The 18,441-nt window shown below is 36.7% G+C and overlaps 2 protein-coding genes across 2 annotated transcripts; one reads left to right on the plus strand and one right to left on the minus strand.

The window, feature by feature from the left end:
* Positions 1 to 360: 360 nt before the first annotated feature.
* On the plus strand, positions 361 to 4,622 carry LOC142525075 (protein NRT1/ PTR FAMILY 4.6-like). The gene is made up of 5 exons (XM_075629246.1): positions 361 to 513; positions 636 to 747; positions 1,070 to 1,287; positions 2,869 to 3,312; positions 3,420 to 4,622. Exons 1-5 carry the CDS (start codon positions 511 to 513, stop codon positions 4,383 to 4,385), a joined length of 1,743 nt encoding a protein of 580 aa, XP_075485361.1. The 5' UTR covers positions 361 to 510; the 3' UTR covers positions 4,386 to 4,622.
* An 11,658-nt stretch (positions 4,623 to 16,280) lies between these two features.
* LOC142525564 (aldehyde oxidase GLOX-like) lies at positions 16,281 to 18,441 on the minus strand. Its single transcript, XM_075629876.1, has one exon. The coding sequence runs from the start codon at positions 18,256 to 18,258 to the stop codon at positions 16,432 to 16,434; it is 1,827 nt and encodes a 608-aa protein (XP_075485991.1). The 5' UTR covers positions 18,259 to 18,441; the 3' UTR covers positions 16,281 to 16,431.

Consider the following 18,441-nt stretch of genomic DNA (forward strand, 5'->3'; position numbering starts at 1 on the left):
TTAAACAACAATATCCAAATAATCGCGCCATTAATCTATGCAATATGCTAGATCATTCTATAAAATATATATGGGAAATTTTGATATATGATTTTATACAAACTTTAATTTCATCTATAAACGTTTTTATTTTATAAAAATCTTCCTAAATATTACGTACACTTCATACTTTATTAAATCTTCCTAAATATTACGTACATTTCTATATATATATATATACACTATATACACACACACACACACACACATCGCTAGTTATAATAAAATAAACTACGCACTTTTGACTTGGAACTTACAAAGTATGATAAACTAAAAAAATAAAAAATATATTGCTCTTTAATTTCTCTCCCACTATTTAAATTGGATTTTTGAGCCCTCTCATCATCTTCAAGTTGAACATGTGATCACCTCTTCTTTCCTCCAAAAACACATAAATTCTTTGCTCCAAAATAAAATAGATAAATTTTTGTGGGGATTCCATTTTTCAACTCGTCCACAGGAAGAAAAACAATGGTGGGTTCTCTTCTTTTTTTCTTCTTCATTTTTACCATTCAGGTTTCCCGCATTTCTTGATTATTTTGCTCTGTTTTTTCATGTGTTTAGTTGATAAATAATTTTTATTAATTTTTTGATAGGAAGTGGAGAATTACCAGTTGGCAGAGACATGGGATGGATATGTCGATTGGAGGGGGAAACCAGCTGTGAGAAGCAAACATGGCGGCATGGTGGCTGCTTCCTTTGTTTTGGGTAAGTTTTGAACTAAAATTATTGAGAAAATTGAGGATTTCTAGCATGTTTCAACTGAAAAGAGCCTCTTTTGGTTGCGGGATTCGTGATTTTGCGTTCTTGTCCCGTCGATTGATCATTAGTTTGGAAATAGGAAGGAAACTATTTGTCTTCCTATTCCAAACAAAATTTATGACAAATCGTTCACTTTTTTAAGAATGCGTTTGTCCATGATCTTTTTGTACAAACTATTTTTTTAGCCGGAGGGATTCGATGTAATGAACTCGAGAATTCATTTTCAAATTTAGGATCTAATTATATTTTTTTTGGAACTCACATGTAGTTGTGGAGGTACTGGAGAATTTGGCATATTTGGCAAATGCAAGCAACTTGGTGTTGTACCTGTCGGAATACATGCATTATTCGCCGTCGGGTTCCGCCAACGCTGTCACCAATTTTATGGGCACGGCCTTTCTTTTGGCCCTTCTCGGTGGCTTCTTGTCCGATGCTTTCTTCACGACTTATCACATCTACCTCCTCAGTGCTCTGGTGGAATTCTTGGTACGTAAAATTGATTTTTTTTGGGAAAAAAAAAGATTAAATTTTTTTTGTTTAATTTTTTAATCATAAAATTTAGGGTATTATTAGTATGAAAATTTAAACTGATGTGTCTCATTTAATATATTTGACACGAAACTGCATGTGGGTTCAGAAATTGCGTCGTATGAGCATAGATCTGGCAGCCGTATTAATTGCATGAAAATCCAATCAGGATATAGGGAAATGTGAGAAAACCATGCGGTTTAATTCACGTTTATTGATGCATGCATCCCTTGAATTTTGGATTATCAACAAGTTGTTTTTATTATTATTTTTTTCGCAATAAAAGGGTATAAAATGAAAATTAATTAAAAAAAGTAAAATTTAAGAATCTAAAATAGGCAATAAAATTCAAAATTTTAATTAAGGGAAAAAATATTAGGCAAAAACTTGTGTGAGACGGTCTTACGGGTTGTATTTTGTGAGACAGATCTCTTATTTAGGTCATCCATGAAAAAGTATTATTTTTTATGCTAAAATTATTACTTTTTATTGTGAATATCGGTAGGGTTGACCTGTCTTACATATAGTGATACTGTATCACAAAAGACCTACTCAAATATTTTATATTTGATCGTTACCCGAAAAAATAGGAAACTTAGTGGTGACACCTCTAGACCACTTGCGGGTCATGCTATCTGCAAGTTGATTCGCTGGTTTGGCGCAATATTATATGTGCACACGAGAATTGGTTTAGCTCCCATCTTTTTTTCCTCTTCTTTTTTAAAAAATTAAATGGGAATTAAGAAAACTCCAAATTTGGAAATTATAATATATAATAAAATCATGAAATTCAATCCCTAACGTAAATCACATGCATCATATCTAAGATCAACTAATATATATTATAAAACCCATTATTTTATTTTATTTTATTTTTATTATTATTCCTCTTTTTTTTCTTGAAAAATATATATTTTTTAAATGGTTTTCCCCAGCTGTTCTGATAGACCACAAGAAAAGAACTTTCAACCAGCTTATCATGAATACTCCTTTATTCTGATGGGTTTTTGCTCACAAATATTTTCTGGAAAATTCTCCGAAATCTCTCATTCAAGATTGTGGTTGAAGAACAATATTGCATTGAATATTTTAATTTCTTAGCTAATTACAGCTAATCAGTATCACAATGTTGACATATCATGATATATAATATGATATAAACTTAAGCATGTTTCCACTAAGATTTTAGGATGGCCACATATTTATATATGGCGGCAACTTTGTTGTATTTTATTGTGAATGGAAGAATATAAGGCGATTACGAACTTTGCTTCCTAATACCTGCCCCTTATTTGAGGGAAATCCTTTGAATATGATCTTTTAATGATACCCCACCGTAAGCAAATCGATGCCACGTTCACGGGTTTTCTAAATCTCTGGTCCATGCGATACAACATGTGAATCGTGGAGTTTATAATATTAATTTAGGAGTTAGATTTCACAGAAAGATTGTTTAATTACCGAAGAAGATTTTAACTTAAAGAACATAAAACAAAACCAGGTTTAGTTTTTGTGATCTTCTGATTGTTTAATATGTAGGGTTTGGTAATACTTACAATACAAGCAAAAGTTGGTTCCCTAAAGCCTCCAAAATGTGACCCTTCCAATACAAACAATATTCCATGCGAACAAGTTCATGGTGCAAAGGCTGCAATGCTGTTTTTAGGCCTCTATTTAGTGGCTCTTGGTGTCGGAGGCATTAAGGGATCTTTACCATCTCATGGAGCTGAACAGTTTGATGGGGAGATCCCTCGTGGAAGGAAGCAGAGATCGACTTTCTTCAACTACTTTGTGTTTTCCCTCTCATGTGGTGCCCTGTTCGCGGTGACCTTAGTCGTGTGGATTGAGGATAACTTGGGATGGCAATGGGGGTTTGGGATTTCAACGTTGGCTATATTGCTGTCCATTCCGATCTTTCTAACCGGTTCCCGGTATTATAGGAACAAGATTCCTCTTGGAAGTCCACTTACGGGTATAGGCAAGGTAAGTCGTGGCGGATGTTTTAGTTTGTATGTAGTTAAATGGTTTTTTAACATTATTCTTAGGAAGAATTTACTTCATCCATGACTTATGAGTGGTTTATGGAGTAGGTTTTGCTTGCTGCATTATTCAATACCGGAACGCCAACAAGTTCAAGCAACGCCATTGCCAATGTGGCCACGAGCCCGTCTCCAGCTCTTGCCTCTGGAGAAGGTGGTGATGTAGAAAACAAGAAGCTCGAGAAAACACTAGATTCTCCATCAGAGAGTCTCAAATTTCTCAACAGAGCAGCAGTGAATGTTCCGGCCTGCAACGTGTTAAAATGCTCAGTGCAACAAGTGGAAGAAGTCAAGATTGTCGTAAAAGTCCTCCCAATATTCGCTTGCACGATCATGCTTAACTGCTGTCTTGCTCAGCTATCAACATTTTCGGTCCAGCAAGCTGCCACCATGAACACGAAGCTCGGAACCTTAAAAATCCCTCCAGCTTCTCTTCCAATCTTCCCTGTTGTATTTATAATGATTCTCGCACCGCTATACGATCACGTAATCATCCCATTTGCTCGAAAAATGACAAAATCAGAGATGGGGATAACTCACCTCCAGAGAATCGGAGTTGGCCTAGTCCTCTCCATTATAGCCATGGCTGTGGCTGCATTGGTCGAAATCAGACGCAAAAGTGTAGCAACCGATTTGGGGCTACTCGACTCCGCCAAACCACTTCCCATTACGTTCCTCTGGATCGCTTTTCAGTATTTGTTTCTAGGATCAGCTGATCTTTTCACTCTAGCAGGGCTTCTAGAATTTTTCTTCACGGAGGCAGCATTTAGCATGAGATCATTGGCAACTGCTTTATCTTGGGTTTCATTAGCAACAGGATACTACTTAAGTACCGTGATCGTATCGATTGTTAACAGTCTCACCCGCGATACGCCTTGGCTTTCTGGCAAGAACTTGAATCATTATCAGTTGGAAAAGTTCTACTGGCTAATGTGCGCGTTAAGCGGACTGAATTTTATGCATTATCTGTTCTGGGCTACCAAGTATAAGTACCGATCGACGGGGATCAAGAGATGAACCTAGTTCATGTTTCTTGAGTTAAATGGTAATGTGGTATATAGGTCTATTAGTTGCTGGTCATGCAAGAAGAGGCCAAGTTTATAGTTTGATGTGAATTTGTGTTTTAGCAATTAACATCATTTGTTCTTGGTAAAGAAGTACATTGCTTGTGGTTTTTGTTGGAATTTTTATTGTTAGTAAATCAATAACATGATTTTAGCCAATTTGTGTGCAAACGTATTAATCTTCATTTAAGTGATTCCAGCGTGAGAAACACGATTATCCCCTGTTGGTTGAGAAGTCGATGTCCTTCACGGTCCATTTTTAATCCGCCTAGCTAAATTTTGAATGAAATGGAGTTTTGAATTCCACATGATACAAGGGAGTTGGTTAATTTAAACAACCTCTAAGATTATGGATTTTTTTTCTTGGCAAAGGAAAAATCCATTATAACTTTTATAGAGGTTGCTGAAAAACATTTCATTTCCCATAATTGCCATATTTATGGTCATACGGAAGTTTATTGGTAAATGTGTTGGTGTACTGATTTCTCGTACTCAGTAGGAGTTTCAAATTTTTTTTCGACGCTTGAAAATTTCTTTGGACATCGTATGCTATTTAAATATTAATAGGTTGTTTAGATTGTTTACCTGTGCATAAATTACGCTGGGTTCCAAACAAATCTGAGATTAGCGAAGATGACTTCTTATATCTCGCTTCGAACGGATCTCTGCCTTTTGATCGTCAAATTAGATCCATGATCAGAGATTGTATTTCTTGTTTGGATTGCACTAATAATCACAAATAATTTATGCGTTGAGGCTGTGACGTCTGTGTTTGATCAATTTTATTTATATGGACTTATATGTGAATAATTATGCGTTGTGGATTGTCTATTAAATTAAACCCAAAATAAAGTGATCAACTAAAATTTCGGGTTATTGGGCTTTAATGTATCTAATAGGTTGTGGGCCTTTAATTGTAGAGACATAAGTGTAATTTCTGTTTTTATGATGAGCTAAAACAGAAATACTATAAGATAATTATAAAAATTATCTATATATGTGGGTCATAGTTCTCAGATCACGCTTTATCACGTTTCATATTCTCTTCCCCATTGAGAAAATAGTTTAGAAGAAAAAACTAAAGGATTTTCTCAAGGAAAGAGCGCGTAGATCTGGAAGATCAAAACACGTTCTAAAGAATTCATGATTATGACTTCAAGTACGCTTCCGCTTATGTTTTCAGTCAAATTCTTAATGATTTAGCATGATGGATTCTGCGATTTATAGGTTTTCTCCAACAAGTGGTATCAGAGTCACTCAAGCCTGAATCGTTGAGACTTATTTAAAGTTTTGGATATTATTTGGATCCAGATCTGGAAAAGAAAATTTTGTTTAGAATTTTTTTTTGATATGGTTTCAGATCGAGAAAATATTTTGATATGACTTCAGATTTGGAAGATATTTTGGTTGAAAACCAAACCTTTTAAAGTTTCAGTTTTGGTAAAAATGTTTGGTTGAAAATTTTAAAGATTTAGTATAAGATTTTGATTTTCCTTCTAGTTTGTTCAACAAAATATTTTAGTTGAAAATTGAAAAAAAAAAAATGGATTAAATTTTTTTTAAAAAGAGTACGGATCCAGGTCTGGCCGTACGAAACGGGTCGGGCCGTGCGGATTTGGGCCGACCAAGACGAAATTTCGAAAATAAATTTTTTGCGGTCCAGGTTTATTCGTTTTAAATTTAAATATTCAATTATTCAAATAATGATAAGGTTTAGGTATTTTTTAAAATAGATCAATTGAAATACAAAAGGATTTTGGTATATATGATCTATATGAATATTAATCGACCCAAAGAAAGGTTAATATTTAATATAATTACATATACACTTGTGGTGGTAAACATGTGATATTGTTCGGTTTTTCATGTGAATAATAAATCGGCCCAAAGGAAAGTTGTTATTTGACATGATAGTTACTATCATTGTTTGATTGTTGCACCATGATATCACTTACAAGTTAATCTTTTGTCCAAAGATGAAACATTAATGGACTGCTCGATATTCTTTTATGGGGTTTACATTATTTGAATTTACTGATTATTTTATTTTGATATTTGGTTGAGTATGTATATTTGGTTTTTGTTCTCTGTTTAGATTTGATTCCTGCAAATATTCATTCCAACATTAAGTCTATTCCTATGTTAAATGACTCTAATTTTAAATTATGGCAAGAGAATTTATTGGTAGTTCTCGGAGTCATGGATTTGGACCTTGCGATAAGGGTTGAATCTCTTCCTGCTGTTACGGATAAGAGTACCTCTGATGAAAAAAGAGAGTTTAAAAGATGGGAGAGGTTGAATCGCATGTGTATGATGACCATGAAGAGGATCACTCCAGAAACATTTAGGGGCACAATATCTAGCGACATTGCTGCCGCTAAGGATTCCTTCGGGACCTTGAAAAAAGGTTCGCTAAAAGTGAAAAATCCAAAATTTGGTATTCTTCTGGCAAGTCTTGTTTAAATGAGGTACATGGATAAAGACAATATCAGGGAGTACATTATGGAAATATCTCATCTTGCTTCAAGGTTGAAAGCACTAAAGCTTGACCTCTCTGAGGACTTACTGGTGCATCTGGTTTTGATATATCTTCCTCCACATTTAACCAGTTCAAGGTGAGCTATAACTGTCAGAAAGAGACTTGGTCTCTGAATGAGCTCATCTTGCACTGTGTCCATGAAGAGGAAAGATTGAAGTAAGACAAGACAGAAAATCCTCATTATGCCTCTACCTCGAAGGATAAAAGAAAGAAAAAGAAGGATAAAGAAGCTGCGGATACACAGCCTCCGAAGAAACAACAGAAGAATTATAGTGATTCTCAAAGTTCCGGTTGTTTTTTCTATGGCAGTGATGGGCATATGAAGAAGCAATGCAGTAATACCACGTTTGGCGTGCTAAAAAATGTATGCTTCTGAATATGGTTTGTTCTGAGGTTAATTTAACTTCAGTGCCTAGACTCACGTTGGTGGATAGATTTTGGTGCAAAAACTCACATCAGTGTGTCTATGCAGGGTTGCCTAGATTGCTGAAAACCAAGTGATGTTGAAAGATTCATCTACGTTGGTGACGGCAACGAAGTTGAAGTTGAGGCAATAGAAAAATTCATATTATTGTTAAAGACTGGAATATATTTGGATCTTTATGAAACATTTGTTGTACCGTCTTTTAGACGGAATTCGATTTCCATTTCTGCATTGGACAAATTTGGTTATTCTTGTTCTTTTGAAATGGAATATTCAATTTGTTTCTTGATTCAAAATTTGTTGGTTCTGGTTCTTTATCAGGATACGATAATCTTTATTTTTTGGATGTTATTGCTTCGTTTAATGAATCCCTGCAAACAAATAGAGGCACTAAAAGAAAATAAACTAGTGAGAATTCAGCTGCGTTATGGCACAAAAGATTATGTCATATTTCTGAAAAAAAAGAATAAGAAGACTTGTGTCAAACGAAATTTTTGAATCTTTAGATTACACAGATTTTAATAATTGTGTTAATTGTATAAAGGAAAAACAAACCAACAAAAGGAGATTTGAAACCAACAGATGTTTAGGAGTTTTAAAACTTAAACATACTGATATTTGTGGTCCATTCCTTTCGGCTACTTGGAATGGTTAACAGTATTTTATAATGTTCACAGACGATTTTTCAATATATGGCTTCATTTATCTAATTCACGAAAAAGCACAGTCATTGGATATGTTCAAAAAATATAAATCTGAAGTTGAAAATCAACTTGACTTAACTATTAAATGCGTTAGATCTGACCGTGGTGGTGAATACTATGGTACGTATGACGGTTCAGGTGAACAACGTTCAGGACCTTTTGTTAGATTCTTAGAGGAATGCGGTATCGTACCATAGTAGACTATACTGGGTTTGCCCACTATGAATAGTGTTGCTGAAAGAAGAAACAGAACGCTTAAGGACATGGTAAGGAGTATGATCAGTCATTCTACCTTACCAGAATCATTCTGGGGAGAAGCATAAAATCCTGCCGCATATATCCTTAACAGGGTTCCAACTAAGACAGCGACCAAAACTCCTTATGAACTTTGGATGGGTAAAAAGCCTAGTCTTAAGCATCTGCACGTTCGGGGATTTCCAACTGAGGGCCTTACAAGCCTAATGAAAAGAAACTAGAGTCAAGGACGATCAATTGTTATTTCATTGGATACTCTGAAAGATCCATGGGGTACAAGTTTTATGATCCCACAAGTAAGTCGATTTTTTAATCAGGAAATGCTCGGTTCTTTGAGGATGTTGAGTTTGCGGGGGGAGATAAAGTAAGGGATATTGTCAGGTGTCTTGGAATTTGATCAAGATCACAATCCTCACTTTGACCAAGAAACAATACAAGAAGACAATATTAGAGATCCTCACATTCCAGATGAACAAACTCAAACACCTCCAAAACCTATGTCATTAAGGAGATCCATCAGAGAGCGGAGAAATGTAGTGTCAGATGATTACATTGTATTTTTTCAAGAACATGAGGCAGACATTGGACTAATGGAGGACGATCCTATTAACTTCCGTCAAGCTATGGAAAGTTCTAACTCTCAAAAATAGAATGATGCCATGAATGAGGAAATAAAGTCCATGAAGGATAATGACGTATGAGATCTTGTCCCACTGCCTAAAGGTACGAAGCTCATTGGTTGCAAATTGATATTTAAAACCAAAAACATTTGAAAGGCAATGTGGAAAAATATAAAGATCGTCTTGTCGCTAAATGCTTTACACAGAAAGAAGGCATTGATTACAAAAAGACTTTCTCTCCGGTTTATTCGAAAGACTCTTTAAGGATTATAATGGTTTTGGTGGCGCATTTCAATGTTGAGCTTCATCAGATGGATGTAAAGACTGCATTTCTAAATGGTGACATTGATAAATGACTTATATGGTGCAGCCAAAAAATTTTGTGTCCAAAGACAAATAATATGGTTCGCAAAATTAAAGAAATCCATCTATGGGCTCAAGCATGCATACCTGCAATGGTATTTCCAATTTTATCAAGTGATCATTTTGTTTGGTTTTGAGATGAATTTGGTCGATCATTGTGTGTACCATAACTTCAGTGGAAGTAAGTATATTTTTTTGGTTTTATATGTTGATGAAATTCTACTCGCTAGTAACGATATAGAGTTGTTGCATGACACCAAGAGATTTCTAGCTAAGAATTTTGAGATGAAAGATCTTGGTGATGCCTCTTTTGTACTGGGTATTCAGATACATCCGGATCGTTCTCGAGGTGTTCTTGGATTATCTCAGAAAGGCTATATCGAGAAAGTTCTCAAGCAATATAGGATGCAAGATTGTAAACCAACAGATATCCCTGTGGCTAAGGAATACAAATTTAGTCTAAACAATGCCCAAAGAATGATTTTGAGGAAAAAAAAATGCAGAAGATTCCTTATGCATCTGCAGTAGGGAGTCTGATATATGCACATGTTTGTACACGTCCATATATTTTATACGTGACAGGAATGATGTGATGATATTTAAGTAATCCATGAGTGGAACATTGGAAAGCAGTCAAAAAGTTTTTACGGTACCTAAAGAGAACAAAAGATTACATGCACATATATCGGAGCTTGGATCAGGTTGAGATCATTGGGTATATTGACTACGATTTTGCTGGATGCCATGATAGTATGAAATCTACGTCGGGCTACATCTATCTCCTTGCTGGAGGTGCTATTTCCTGGAAGAGTGCTAAACAGTCACTTATAGCCTCTTCCACCATGACAACTGAGTTTGTAGCGTGTTATGAGGCATCCAATCATGGTCAAAACATATTAACATCAAGTTTCTGGTTGTTAAAAAAAGAATTCATAGTGAAAAGTTGTCTATTGAGCATATCGATAAAAACTCTGTGGTTGTGGATCCGCTTACTAAGGAACTACCACCTAAACAGTTTCATGAGCACAGTGCTAGCAAGTGTGTTATGTCAATTGAGGAAATTCAGTTTTAGTGAGAGTTTGTTTCTTTAAATGCTTTTTAGTTGTAGACATTTTCAGCTACAGTTATGTAAATTTATTTTCTGAATAAATAAATTTCAAGTTAAGTCACACTCTGATTATGGTTTAAAGTAAGATCTCAATAAGGTTAAGGGAGGACCAGTTGAAAATAGGCATGTTATGGTCACATTGCATAAAATTTCAATGCATTCACTTCATGATCCATGCCATTCAGTTGTGTTGGCATACATGACCATTGATTGGTCCAGTTATCTTGAGTGTAGTAAAGATTGTTTTGATCCTATGTTGATGTGATTGATGGAACAGATTGGTTATAGATAAATTTTGGAATGACAACAATTTTGGGCTCATAAGGTTATTTTCACAAACATAATTATAAGGTTGCACATATAGCCCAAGTGGTAGATTGTTGGATCAATTTTATTTATATGGGCTTATATGTGAATAATTATGTGCTGTGGATTGTCTATTAAGTTAAGTTCAAAATAAAGTGATCAACTAAGGTTTCAGGTTATTGGGCTTTAATGTATCTACTATGTTGTGGGCTTTTAATATATAGAGACATAAGTGTAATTTCTGTTTTTATGATGGGCTGAAATAGAAATACCAGAAGATAATGATAAACATTATCTATATATATGGGTCATGGTTCCCAAATCACGTTCTATCACGTTCTTTATTCTCTTCCCCATTAAGAAAATAGTTTAGAAGAGAAAATTAAAGGATTCTCTCAAGGAAAGAGTGCGTAGATCTAGAAGATCAAGACGTTCTAAATAATTCAGGATTATGACTTCAGGTATACTTCCGCTTAAGTTTTCAGGTCAAATTTTGAATGATTTTGCATGATGGATTCTGCGGTTTATGGGTTTTTCCCAACAGTCTGAATTTCCAAAATCTGGAGTCAGTACAGTGTTGGAGGGCAGTGATGGAATAGCTTGGCCGAAATTTTTCTCCTATTTTCTTTGAGATGGCCGAAAATTTCCTTTTTTGAAGCTTATTGATTCTTAATGAATGTATGATTGAAGCTAATTAACTCAATATAATCCAAAATAGCTTACGTGAATTGATTTGCTTCTTTTTCATCAATTCAACATGGTCGTGAGTTCTTTTCTCCTTCACAGAACAAATAATTTTGAATTTATTATAATCCTGATTGACGATCTGACACGGTCGATGTATCAAGGTTACAATTTTTGTTCATATAATGAAAATTGAAATTTTCGAAGATCAAAATTTTCACTTACCATATTGAACAGGTATTAGTTTTGTGAACTCCTTAACCAAAACTGGTTAACCAAAACTGACAGTTCCACTCTTCTTCCTTAATTAGCAGCTAAGCTAACTTAAATTTCTTCCAACTTATGGAATCAACTTATAAACTCCTTTATAACCATCTTGTTTGATTTCTATCAAACAATAGTAGCCAAATTCAACTCCTTGAACTTTGACTTTCTCAACGAGAACACATAATCTGATACTTGTGTGACCCTCAATGGTTCATAGATACAGCTAGTTGTGGATTCAGATCTCCATATGATTCAGAATAATGTTTATTCTTGTTCGGGTTTACCCTAATTAGCCACATTCTTTTCATCAGCTTCTTGATCAAGAATGTCAGAACTCATTTCTGATTGCACCCGATCGAATCTGCAACCATTGATATATCAAGATTTGCATATGAATTCAATGACGATGAGTTGTATCTTTGAATAATAATAGTGACATGATATTTTCAACTAGGAACACACATTTCTCTAAAACACATTTCTTGTTTTAGCCAGAGACTCCTTGCACTATTAACTCATCAGATCACATAGGATACTTTCACCCGTATGCAAATGGTGAATTCCCGGCTATAATGTATTTGCTCCTACGTATTTCGAAACTACACCTAACCTCGCCACCTAATGACCATCAATAGAGTCGGTAAACGGATCAAAGTGCATGCTAGTACGTAATTGTCTCAGGTCAAAAGACTAATGGTGTACAACCATAACTGAGGACTATTTCACTCGATAAATGTGAACTACTTGGATGCTCTATGGAGGGTTGTTCAGTGAATCATCAAATGATCACCCATCTGTATGAATGAACATCTCCATGCAATTACCATTGAAATATGTCGTTTACATCATAGATGATAGTCTCGAACTCAATTGATCTTTATCTTCATTTTAGGCGGTTGATTCGACTAGGAACCTGTTTATAATATATGGTACACTTCCTAATGAGTTTCATGATCTTACGTTGGGAGACAGATCTTAAGGTACCTATTATATATTCAAGAACTTTATCTATACAGCTTGCATAGATAAAGTAAATGTAACGTACCGTACTTTTTACTACTAAAATTTGCGGAAGAATTAAAAATTTTTCTTAAATAAAACGTGAGCATTCAAAATTCGATAAAATAAATTGTACGTCTCAACAAAGATCTAAAATAGAGTTTGACAAAAGTATTTGAACATTTTCATAAAGACTTAAAAACATGGCGGTCCTCGGGTTTAGCCTCCCGCTCAGTCCAAGCCTGCTCCTAGGTCCCCACCTCATGTCTCCTCATAAACATCCTCACCTCCATCGTTCAAGTCTAGTGAGTCTAAAGACTCAACACGTATAAACTGAAAGTAACAAGTACTACATAATAAGATCACATGCAACTTTAAAATAGGGCATACATACTTTAAACTTGAACTTGCAAGATAAAACTTGAACATACGTACATACATGCTTAGACGTGCCATAAACTTTTCTTAAACATGCTTGCATACTTGAACATAATTAAACATACATGGCTTCATCATTTTGCGTAGAGGATATTTCAAAGCAAGTGACCCATAACATAATTCGCCTGATCAGACTAAACCACAGTACTGGGATGACAGGGGCGAACCCACTGCCACATACATGAGATCTCCGTTCATGTTTTAACGGGTGGATTGGTCCCCATTCATGCTTTAACGCTTTCCAATCCTGATCTAAACCCGTTCATGCTTTAACGGGGTGGAGAGGTCCTCGGCCACGTTCACCGACTTCCAAACCCATTCATAATTTGGTCACAAGACATTTAGCATACCTCAAAAACTTGAAAATAATTTTCTTGCACGTCACATACTTACTTGGCGTTGAGGGATTCGTTGGACTTCGATTGGGGCCGTTGCTGCACCTACTAACTTGAATTCAAATACTTAACTTGCATAACTTAGACGTAGGTATTCGTGCTCACCACCTAGTCAAATCCATAACATAAGTCGTTCTAGATTGCCCGGGCCTTGACCTCGCTTAATCATCTTACTAACCATGATCTTAAACACCGAATCAATCCTAGAAGTTAAACCTAAAATGTTCCCAACAAAACACAGTACACGGACCCCGTGCATAGGTCCGGGTAAGGGTCCGTGTACATACAGTAAGGACATGCTCGAAAGGAAGGAGGGGCACGGACCCCGTGCCTAGGTCCGTGTGGGGGTCCGTTAGCCTCGGGAATTTGGCACTGCGAGAGAACAAAGGCACGGACCCCGTGACACGGCCCGTGTGCCGGTCCGTGTAGCCTCGGGAAATTCGAAACCTGTGTGAGAGACTTAACATGTTAATTCCCTTTTCTTACCAAACCAAAAGGGGCTGAGAATTGGCACCTTGAGATCTCTCTTAGGACACTAAGGTATTGACTCCAACCCGCACAAGCCATTAAAATTTACCACCCAGTCAGACCAGTAACAATGAACGACTCAACCCGAAGTTTCGACATCACTTTTCTTCCTACGACTCTTAGTACAACTTGGTGCCTAACGACACGAAAGGAGACACCAATAATAATCCTAACATCATTCTTGACTTACTTAAACGCAGCAGCGATCACCCGTCGATTCCCAACGAAACCTGCAACAATAAAACTCAAGAACACATCAATACATAATTTTCTGAAAACGAAGTTTGAGCAGCCTCACGAAAAACGTCATAACTCACTCAATTTTCATCCAAAAATTTCAAATTTACTGTCAAATCGAAGGTATCAAAAAGTTCTACCATTTTCGTGTTGAAAGTTTTCTCAAAATCCCGACTGAAAAATCGCAGTTTTCAACAAAACAGCAAGTTACGAAATTTCAGATCTAAAAATATTTCGAAACGCATTCGATGCATCTTCCGCTCAAACTTCTACATCACGCATATATTTTTACGCACAATAATCAACACAACGCATAATACGACAATATCGATGCAGAAATAACAGAATATACGTGCCTTTTGATGATAAACTTTACCGAAACGGCGATACCGAAGCGGAGAAAGAAGCGAGGTTAATTCGGGACGAACGTGGCTCGATTTTTCTTGAATAAAAGTGACGAAATTTACTGAAATCTATGAAGGAAGGGGGCGGCTGCTGAGTGACTCCAAGAACCCTAATATTTGCTATTAAAAATGTGTAATTGAGAATGAATGTGTAAGTGTGTGTTGTGTGTTGTAGCGTGAGTTTTAGTGTGTGTAAACATGTGTGTGTGCGTGTGTTTAGGATAGTAATTAGGGAATAGTTAGTGTTAAATAATTAATAAAATTACTAATAATAAGGCTAATTAAAATACCACCTAACATGTCATTTATAATGCTAATAAAATGCTAACTCATTATAATTTTAAAATAAAATGCCACAATACTAATTCTTTAAAAGTTTAAAATAATTAAATCACCTAGTGATAAAATTAGACTTTTTTTAAAAAAAAATACTAAAACTAAATAAATTATTTAAAATGCCCCTTCCTAGCTTTAAAATAAAATACCGCATTTCAAAATACCAAAATCACAACCGGTCTTTTCCTGGATCCCGCTTCGAATAATCGCCTGAAGCATGAAACTCGAAAAACATTTTAACGTGCATCACATAAACATGAATAATTTAAAATAATGTATTTTCATAGATCATGCACGGCTAAAATCAACTTAAGATTAGTTAAATGTTTTAAATAATTAAATAAATGAATGAGTTATACGTGTACTGAATTTGGGCACTACCGTAAATGTCATAATTGAATAAAACCATATTAAAATAAAGATGTGTATACATAGAGTCACTAAAACCAAATTCACAAATTGGTTCATTAGACACCTGCTCTAATAAAATGGTCGATATTTGGGTGAGTGCTTTGGATGTCCATGAATGTGAAACAATGGGACTGCTATATAAATATGTAATAAATTTTCTCATTGAATCTCACTCTATATTATCTTTTTTTAGGCATATATTATCTTATTGTACGTATTACTTTTTTGTTTTTTGTTATTTGTTATTTGTTATTTGTTATTTTACTACTGAACATTTATGTTTTGGATTTTTTTGTCCCTCGGTAACAACCTTCGGTATCACATTATGTTCGTCTGTATTCCTCATATCTTGGGTTGACAAATCCATTGAGTGTCAAAGAACCCAACATGCTTAGTGCATTCCTTCACATTTAATAACTTATTCAGCTTATTCGATTCACATTTAAAGCCCAAAAAGCCTCTTAACACGATGAAATGATCTCTTCCCTAAAAATCCTTAAATAGAAATCCTTAAAAAGAAATCCTTAAATCTCATTTCAATTATTTGTGGGAGCAATTTGGTAGAAATTACATTTATTGCAGTGCATTCCAGCTCTCAAAAATTTAAAATTTCCCCGTAGGCAAAGGCCGTATGCACGTGGTTTCTGTCTGCAAATGTTTAAAGACTCGTAAAGACATTTCAATTCTGTCCTGCCATCGAGCCCACCGACATTTTCGCCACGATTGGTGACAATATTTCCTAATTTAAGAGATTCCCAGGTTTTATTTTAAGGATCGAGCTCGAATTCAAACTTGTAAAAGGAAGATAGGAAGCAAAATTTGAAAAATAGTTGGAGCCGAGAGACATAAGTATGATAATACAAGTTTGAAGCTAGAATTGTTTAACTACATTCTAGGAATTAAATCTGAGCATTTCAAGAATATCTCAAAAGAATTCAGTAATCCAAATAAAAAAATTTTAAGTTCGTCTCCACTCAAAACTCACTTAACCCTCACCCAAACACTATGACTAGGCACACCCTGGTGCACCACAAACAGCATATAATAGCCCGGTGGCGCGATGTTAGCTGTTGGCGGTGCATACACCGTCAGCTTATGAGCAAATACAGATAATTGTTCTGCACTAGCAATGTGCAACACCAGGAGTCTCTGGTTCATGGCGAAAGAGTGAGTGGAAAATGAAGGTGCAGCCATTGTTACGGTGTACTCTCCCTCAGGCTGGTACATGTTCATGCTCAAGGTGATGGAGAATTCCTGGCAGTAGGATAAGACATTGTCTGTTGGACCCTCAATGGAGAGAATTGAAGGGCGGAAATGGCTGTATTTCTCCGCCCCGTACGGCGGAGAGAAAGCTTCTAAGCTTAGTTCCGTGGGGTACTTCACGTCGGTGAAGGTGTACCTTACGTGTGGATTGCTTCCCCCAACTAGGATTCTGCCATCTGGCAACAAGGTGGCTGAGGAGTGGTAGAGTCTTGGGATTTTGCTGGGGTTGAGCACGGTGAATCTTTTCTTCGGGTCGGATTCGTCGGGTCTGTAGAAAAGCGGGTTAAGTACCGGGTCAATTGCGGATTCCCACCCGGCTGTTCCTTTAGCTGCTCCGTTTAAAATGATGAGGTCGCCGGTCGGTAGGATAAGCATGTCTGGCATTACCCTACCCATTGGCATATTTTCCATGACCCATTTAGGATTCGGATCCGTAACCCGGATTCTTCCACATGATTTAGAAGCTGCCATGAAATGACCGTTCGTAGCATTGATGTACGCGCCACCTCTTGCACCCCCGCACACCATCACCTCCACCGACGGTGAAACTGGTGGAAGCGTAAAAAACCCATCTGCAATGGGGGGATTTAGCTTCAGCGGCAGCATAGCCGATGAACCTGTCGCAGGATACGATCTTTTCTCACCTGGAATCGCCGGAAATTCTTTTACAATCTTGTAATTCACGTAATCCAGCACTACAGAGCGTTGATTTGCGAAAACGAAGAGATTTCCGTCTGGCAATAGATGCAAGAATGGATACAGATTGTTCTCTTCTGCCGGGTCTGTGGTTTCTTTCAAAAATGGGAAATAATAAACCTGTTTTTCGAGTAAATTCTTGGGGAAGAACTCGTAGTTAAAAGCCCTTCTTCCACCGACAACAATCACACGCCCATCGGGAAGAATTTGATTAGACGCATACCATCTCTGAACAGATAGAGTCTCATGCTGCAGCTCAATCCAGTCGCATTCATCGTGGCTGCATGGAGTAAATATCCTAATTTTGTGGTCTCCGCCATGATATCCACCAGTTTGAATGAGAATTCCGGCGGAATTAACGGAGCCGGAGGAACACCAGACGTCTGTCTGCACCATTAGCGGGCGGTAGGTGTTGGAAGCGACGTCGTATAGGAGGGAGTGAGCAGTGCAATCTTCTATGATGGCCTCATCGTTGTACCTACATTTCCCAGAAGGTAATGATAGGTTTGAACGACCGAAATCGGTTCGGTCAAAGATGACGATTTTGTTGTTGAAGAGGAGTTGCATGTGCATGGCGGAGACACCAATGGATTTCTGTAAAAGGGTCCATTCTCCGCCGCCGGTGACATGAACGGCTGTGTGGCGTGAGGTGGTGATGGTGAAAGGGAAGATTGGAAACGAGATCTGTGGTTGGAATCTTGCCGAGGAGGCCGCCGACGAGGCCGCCGACGAGGCGAGGCCAGCCGGGGAAAAGGCAAGTTTGGGGTGTGGGTGGCGCTGTGAAGTGGAAGTGAAGAGCAAGAGAGTGATGGCAAGAAACAGCACAAGAGAGAATTTCTTGAATTTCATTTGAAGATAAGGGAAGGGGTTCTCTTCGATTTTCTTGATTGAAACAAAAATCTTGAAGATGGCTATAAATTCAATTCAGAATGAACTGTTATTCGGCAAAGAAGTGGAATTTGTAAATCTTTCTGTTACGCTCATATTTGCTTTTCCTTGCATAATATATAAATAGGCCATAATTGAGGGTGA

Source organism: Primulina tabacum, chromosome 14 (assembly GCF_025594145.1).
Source record: "Primulina tabacum isolate GXHZ01 chromosome 14, ASM2559414v2, whole genome shotgun sequence".
Taxonomy (NCBI): Eukaryota; Viridiplantae; Streptophyta; class Magnoliopsida; order Lamiales; family Gesneriaceae; genus Primulina; species Primulina tabacum.

Coding starts and splice junctions, on each gene's coding strand:
- LOC142525075 (XM_075629246.1), top strand. Junction 1,288..2,868: donor GTGCTCTGGTGGAATTCTTG/GTACGTAAAATT, acceptor TTTAATATGTAG/GGTTTGGTAATACTTACAAT. Junction 3,313..3,419: donor CACTTACGGGTATAGGCAAG/GTAAGTCGTGGC, acceptor TTTATGGAGTAG/GTTTTGCTTGCTGCATTATT.
- LOC142525564 (XM_075629876.1), bottom strand. CDS start 18,258: ATGAAATTCAAGAAATTCTCTCTTGTGCTGTTTCTTGCCATCACTCTC.